This window comes from Platichthys flesus, chromosome 3 (genome assembly GCF_949316205.1).
Source record: "Platichthys flesus chromosome 3, fPlaFle2.1, whole genome shotgun sequence".
NCBI classification, from domain to species: Eukaryota; Metazoa; Chordata; class Actinopteri; order Pleuronectiformes; family Pleuronectidae; genus Platichthys; species Platichthys flesus.
Window position 1 is genome coordinate 16,692,101 of NC_084947.1, and position 7,675 is coordinate 16,699,775.

Genomic DNA, 7,675 nt, shown 5'->3' on the forward strand with positions numbered 1-7,675 from the left:
TCAGACTTGGTGGATGTGCTTTCTCAGTGCCCTTCTGCAGGGTCATATGGTAATTTAGACACTATCGTAGATTTCTCCGAGAATAATTCATGGTACTTGATGAAAACAAATCATACATGTTTAAGGGACTGATATTACAAGTGTCTACAATTTGGTGCAGACCCAAATTTAATTTAAATGTGGTTTCATGAAGGGATTGTTGGCACTTGGCAGAGTTGTAGCTGATTATTTTGTATTACATTTTAAGTTTGAAATCACGAGGGGTTTATAGTGCACTCTGAAATTACAGCACATCAAATAATACAAGTAACTTAAATGAGTTCCCAAGTAGGTTCCAGCAACATTTCCAGCTATTTTTCCAAAACACTCCATTACATATAATGAACTGATCATTATACTTAATCCTGTAGATTATATGCTTGTATTACCCACCTTTTCCAGTCTAACATCACTCATACTAACAAAGTGTGACTTTATTAAGACACTGAGCGGCATGCTGTCTCATAAATGTGTTTTATGTGTTTCCTCCTATCATAGGAAAAACCACAGAAAGCTGAGATAAAAGATCTCCACACCAATAAATGGTGAAAGGATTAGCAGACAGTAACTCACTAGAGCACACACTCACAAGCACAGGTTTTATTGTCCGATCCATTTAGGTTAGTGGGGATTTGCATGAAGACCTCTGTGTTGCATTGGCACCCACCCCCAGAGGCGAAATGTGACACTGGAGAATCTGGCGTAGCAGTTGGCTTTTCAGCCAACCAATGACTAAACCACACCAAGTTACAAATAACTCAGAGTGAAATGTTGCACTTAAACTTTCCATTCAAAGAAATGTACTCATGCATACATTTGAGTGACAATGAGAGAAGATCTAATGATATGTAAAGCTAAAATCCAGTTCTCTTACATCATGAGCTCAAAGAGAGCATTAGCTCATGAGAACAGGAACACAAACCTTCCAGAATCTGTTCTTTGGAGGGAATAAGCCAGCTTGACAAAAAAAACCCTGTATCACTACCTTTTGCGCAAATCCTGACCATAACCCCAGCATCCGCTACGTGCTTCGTTTCCTGGCAGAGTGCAATTGAGCAAAAACACAGGAAAAGGAAAGAGGAAAAACAAGGGGTGATTCAAGGAGAGATCCCAAATGAGATAAAGATACATGAAAGTAGGACTATTTTCCAGAGAGGATGGACATGGAACAAATTGATGGTATCCTCAGTCCCAGTATTGAGGCTTCAAGGGGGAGACGCCTTACTTTAGGTGTTGAACATAAACACATTAACCTTCTTTATCTGTCCCAGGAGACCAAGAAGAAACAAAACACTCAGAAAGAGTTTAAGAGACAACACACTACAAACTCTCCAAGAGCTGGCACACTGCCATACAGCTGAGCCAATAACTCACAAGCACCTATTCAACAGACATTTTCACAACACAACAAAAAACAATCCCTTGTGTTTTAATTTGTAGTTGAATTGAAACCAAAATATCAATGATTCTTTAAAACACTGAATTGGTAATATTTACCTGTATTTGAGATCATAAACAAAGCTGCTGCCAAGCTTCTCTTCAATGACCTTCTTGGTTTCATCTAGAAGACTTTTAGCGGCTGAGTCGCCTACAGCCAGTGAGACAATACGGCCCGTGGGTAAGGACCGAAGCAGCTGCGTCAGTTGGCGACTATCGTTACGGGAGTCATGCGTGTCGTAGCGTTCAGCCACCAACACGTCGGCTGTGTCCTGATCCACCACACGCAGGTTGATGCCTCGGTAGAAGTTCTTTTGGAAGACATGACCACCTGTGGCCAGCCCAGTAGCTGGGATGCTTCTCGTCAGCAGAGACCAGGAAACCGTTTCGGCGCCGTGCAGCTCCAGAGTGCCACCTCTCTGGACGCCTATGAACTTCCGCCCCAGGCCAGTGACCTCGGGAACAGCCTTGTTGTCGGAACGACCCACAAGGGCGATGGCTGCATGAGAACGGTAGCGACATTTGGGTGCGCCGATGTGAAGGGCTCCACCTTCTTCTATGAGGATGTGGTGTGTTCTCAAGGTTATGTTTTTGGAGCCATCGGGATTGTCTGCAAAAACTACCTGACCTGTGGGAGGTCAGAGGAGGACAGTGTTACACCCAAAAGTCTACGAACTGAACTTATTCTACAGAACAATGTCACTTATAATAAATAATACATGTAAAGCCATCAACATTATTACTAAATGAATCATTGACCTTGGTGTGCTTACCTCCTGACTGAATAGTTAGTGAAAAGAAGGTAGCGGAAGAATCCAATCGAAACAAATGTCCCCTTAAGACAACTACAGCCTTATCTGGTTGATGACCTGGGTTCCAGCTACTAAGGGATGGATTGTGGTCTGGACAGTTCTCTGGAAACATAAGCAATTAGACACAGGGATCAAAAACTATACAGCAATGGTTCATCCAGCAGGGAACAATTTGGGAAGTATGTAAACATATAAATCAGACACATTTGAATCAATACTGACCATCTAACACATCTCCACTGGTGAGACTAAGGACAAGGATAATCGTGAGGAGCAATGCACCCATCGACACTCCGAAGCAGATCAGCGTGTTCTTTCTTTGCTGTAGGTTCTGAGCGCGCTCTCTGCTCTGGCTCTCCTCTGACAGGTTAAAAGGGGCTGGTCGCTGCGGCGGCGGGCCGTGAAGTTTTAGCGGAGGAGGTGGCGGAGCCTTGGCAGGTGGAGGCGAGCGGACCGGGGCCACTCGCCCGGGGACATAGCCTGGGGACCTCGGGTGGTGGCCGTGGGGCGGAGCCACGAAGACAGGGAAGTGACTGGGGCCATCACTCGTCGGCATTGTACACGTGTCTGCTACCTGAGATGAGAAAATGGCACACTTTCAGAAGGCAAACTAAACATTCGCAACAAGGACCATAACAATGGGGTCATTAAGGATGTTAGGAACCACAGTCAAAATGCATCTGACTTTCTAATTCTCTTAGATGCATCTCCCTCTGTCTATCACATCCAATTCTGGAATCTGGGCTAACTTTCTGATGGGAGTCATTGGACTTATGTTTGTCTGCTAAGTTTGTGGCCAAAACATTATTTGACTTGCACACATGTTTGTGGTTTTTTGTAAAGACTGTACCACGAGGAATATGTTGATTAACTAGCAAAGGGATTAGGGATGAAAGAAAGGAGTGAATGGAAAAAGAGTTTTGATAGAAACAGGTCAAAGAGGAGGAAATAGACACTATAAAAACACAAACGAGAGTAAAAACCAGTGGGAGGTGAGGAAAGAAGACAGCCGATTCTGGGGTAACAGTCAATAAGCCACCAATCATCTCATTCATATGGACCTCCAGGTGATGATCCTGTGAGGGGGGTCTTTAAAAGACAGTAAATCTATTTCTCCGAACCAGTCAGCCTATCCCCCCCCGGCCGATTTGGCTTAAATATAGTGACACTGGCTGCGCTTGTCCACTCAAATGAAGGAGGCTGTGAATAAAGAATCATAACATTCCTCACACTATGTTAACACAGCCAAAACAGATGGCACCAATTACACTATAGGGAAGGAGGAGAGCGCCCCGACTTGAGTCTTTATTTCACACTAACTCCAGAGGTTTGCAACAAAATGAACTGAATACACACACACACACACACACACACACACACAGACACATACGGAAAGGTCAGTCGGAAACCAACCTACACACACAAACACACAGGGGTAGAGGAAATGACACGGCAGAAAGAAGGTCTACAATGGCACTTTTCCTCAACACAAACTCTTCACCACATGCTCCTATAGGACTTCATAAACAAAACGCCAGCAAGTTCAAAATTTCACAGCAGGGCCACATAAGTCCAAGAATGGCCGAGTCTGCTTTTAAAGAGGTGGTTAGAAGGGCAAGACAGCAACATCTTTACAAGCCTGGCTCGGTCAAACCAAAGACACAGGGGACATATCCAGGGGTGCTCCTCTTTCTCTCTCATTCACACACACAAACTAACATACATTGTGGAGAGTTGGTTTTTGTCCCCATACAGACGACAAGTCCCGACTATGTGACTGTGTGAACAGAGTTAGGTCCCCTGGACAACACATGCACACACAGGCAAGTTTGCACAGGCATCCTTTTAATGAAAAAGCATTCACTTCCATTCATTGTGGACACTGGACAATCCATGCCTAACCCTAACCATAACTTAACCACAATTGACATCTTATCCCTAACTTTAACCAGGGCCTCAAAAATGACATTTAGCCTAATTAGGACCGGCCTCTAGTCTTTATACTGGAAAAGATCGTAAAGAGACAACAATAAAAAAGAGTCCACACACACACAAACACAAATGCAAACATGCACACACAACCATTGTCTTGCAAAGCCAATTAGTCATCCTTTCAGCCCGGAGTACAACAAACCTCTTCAGCTCATAAACAAAGCAATATACAAGCGATGACCTCAGGAGAAGGGCTCTGTCACTTATGTATGAGCTCGGCCTAACAGCAGCTGTTCCACCCACTTCAACCTCAATTATACCATTACACCGTCTCTTCTGGACAAAGTCTTAGTGGCTATTAAATCTTAATCTAAACCTAAACTCCCCCCAATAACGAGGCACGCTGGTGTCCTGGATGTCCATGTTCTCCCAGTCGGTGCCCTGCATTGGACACTGGACTCTGTGGCAGCCCAGTGATGGGATGTCCCCCTCAGGCATCAGCTTTTTACAGCCCTATCTCAGGCTACGCTTTTATTCACATTCCTCACCATGAAAAAGAAAGGGCCGAGCTGCCCCCGGTTCCCCCCTCTGTTAGCGACCTGTCAGAGCCCTGAGAGTTGTGAGCTTACTCACCTTGGGGCTATTCAGGCGTCGGGGAAGTGCCACTGATCACAGGGCTGCGCTGCTCCTCACGGACCACAGACTCATTCACTCCCTCCCTCCCTCTCTCGCTCCCTCTCATATTTTCCTGATTTGAAAGCTACTGAATATCAAACAGATGTGTGGGGGAAACGCAGGAGTCAACGCGGGACAGACCATTAGACATTCCTCCGTGGTAAACTCATCATTTACTTTGGACATTTACAGTGGCAGAGTAACAGACAGTAAGCCATGCGTTTCCTACATTAAATCTACAATCATAAACACCAGTAATGCTACTACTACTACTACAAGGAGGACGAGAGAGGAGCCGTTTCTGTCTCCCTCTCTATGGAACAGTCTCCCAGAGGAGATCCATCTGACAACCGCCTCATCCTCTTTTAAATCGAACACATCTTTATAGGTGTTCTTTCATTTTTATCATGTTATAGTGTTTTATTTTATCTTTATTTTATACAGAAAATCTGTATCTGTGCTCTACAGCTGTGCTTTTTAAACTGTTTCCTCTAGCAAAGCACCTCGTCACTGTATATAAAAGTTATAAATAACGTTTATTAATATGATATTACCACTTCTTCCACAGCCCCAGCTGACTCAAATGGGTGCATCCACGTTGTTAAATGGGAGGATTTCATTATTATTATTATTGTTTTGACTCATTCCAGAGCAGCTTTATAGTATTTTCCCATTAGTAGAGGAAGTTAGAAGATAACCTACAGCATCATTTAGGCATCACTCTAAGTTATTAACATTTAAACACACTTTCAACGTGTTAAGTGTTAGTTTTGTTTTTCTCCACTTTGTCAGTTAAGTTATTTGTTGTGAATATAAACATACAAGCTCTGCACATTAGCTAGCAAACAGCAAAAGGTGCTAACTGTCACTTTTTAAACCCGCGTACTGGCAGCACCCAAAAAGAAGCTAACACCTCACTCACACAGAGACAGACAGACACACACACACACAGATAGACAGACAAACACATACAAACAGACACACACACACACAGAGACAGACACACACACACACACTCAGTCACTCAGTACCGTGGTTGGTGACACTGTCCTGCTCCTGCTTCTCTCGGGCTCTGTCCATTCGCTCTGCGCCGAACTGTTCGAAACCAGAAGCCGGTGTCGGTGAGACGGATGAAAGCTTCTCTCTCTCTCTCTCTCTCTCTCTCTCTACCGCTCTCTCTCCCTCCCTCTCTCCCTCCGTGTCCCTTTATATCTCCACCTTCTCTCCACCTTTTCTCCACATGGTGTTTTTCCTGCTCGTCGCTGATGGGCTGCCGTCGCTCGACCCCCGGTCCGTGGCTCCGTCCCTCACTCAGCAGCAGGCGCGGCTTGTCGGGGAGGAAGTGACGCTGCGTTCACAGGCTGTCGGAGAAGCGGCGATGAAAACAAAGACACAACCTCCCGTGACAGCGTGTAGAGATGATATCGACCTGTAAAAATCATAATTATATCTTTATAACATGGTATCAGTTATAGTTTATAATTATTAGTTATTATAATCAAATTCATTTTCGTCATAAGATTTCACCACAGACCACAAGTATATAAATTATTGTTTTGTAGAAAATAAGTAATATTGCATTACACATTAACTGTTCAGATACATATCCTGAGTGCCTTACAAATAAAATGTATTATTATTATTTATTATTTATCCTGTCAATTTTTCAGTAAGCATTTTAATAGTACATTTTTTTTTAATATGTATTGTTAACTGATCTAATTATAGATTAATAGTTTAGTGCAATTGGCCGTTTTCTTCTTGATGTTTTTTCTAATTATCAATTGAAGTAGACAACCTCACAATAATCATCATGATATATATGATATCATATATAATACTGTTAATATATACATGGCTCAAAGAATTTAAGGGAACACCTAAAGGAAATATTTACTGAAGTAACAGTGTGAAATGAATTGAGAATGAAATAGCAAGAAAGGTAAAGGGAAACAAAAAAAACCATTAACCCATTGTGGGCTGGATTCAAAATCACAAAAAACCAAAGTGAAAATTTGTAATTACAGTCTGATCCTACTTGTGTGATTTTCATCACAACTCTTAAGGCTGTTTAGTAGTGTGTATGGCCCCTGTGTGTTGCTGTGCACTTCTGACAACATCTGGGCATGTTCCTGATGAGTCAGTGGATGGTGTCCTGGGGGATCTGCTCCCAGACCGGCATCAGGGCTTCAGTGAGCTCCTGGACAGTCTGCAGTGGTACTTTGTGGTGTCGGATGCACTGATAACTTCCTATAGGTGCTCAATTGGAATTAGGTCAGGAGAACGTGTGAGCCAGTCAATGGCATCAATGCCTTTGTCATCCAGGAACTTTCTACACACTCTGGCTACATGAGGCCACATTTTCCTGCACCAGGAGGAACCCAGGGCTCAGTGCACCAGCCTAAGGTCTGACAATCGGTCTGAGGATTTCATTCCGGTATCTATCAGCAGTCATGGAACCATTGGCTGTGACATGGAGGTCGGTGTGACCCTCCAAGGATATGTCTCCCCAGACCATCACTGACCCACCAGCAAACGGGTCATGCTGGATGATGTTACAGCAACACAACTTTCACCACAGATTCTCCAGACTCTTTCTGTCACATCTGCTCAGTGTGCACCTGATTTCATCTGTGAAGAGACGGAGACACCAGTGGCGAACCTGCTACTTCTGGTGTTCACTATAATGTTCTGTCATGAATGCCAATCGAGCTGCTCGTTGCTGGGCTGTGAGCAGAGGTCCCACTAGAGGATGTCAGGGCCTCATGTCACGCTCATGG

The 7,675-nt window shown here is 43.9% G+C and overlaps 1 protein-coding gene across 1 annotated transcript in view; it reads right to left on the minus strand.

The window, feature by feature from the left end:
- Positions 1-6,314, minus strand: part of cemip2 (cell migration inducing hyaluronidase 2) — a 29,536-nt gene extending 23,222 nt beyond the window's left edge. The window contains exons 1-4 of the mRNA XM_062382222.1: positions 5,927-6,314; positions 2,511-2,862; positions 2,250-2,390; positions 1,537-2,104 (exon numbers count right to left, since the gene is read on the minus strand). Coding sequence (XP_062238206.1) covers positions 1,537-2,104; positions 2,250-2,390; positions 2,511-2,844 — 1,043 coding nt within the window. The 5' untranslated portion in view covers positions 2,845-2,862; positions 5,927-6,314. The remainder of the gene's footprint in view (positions 1-1,536; positions 2,105-2,249; positions 2,391-2,510; positions 2,863-5,926) is intronic.
- Positions 6,315-7,675: the final 1,361 nt, after the last annotated feature.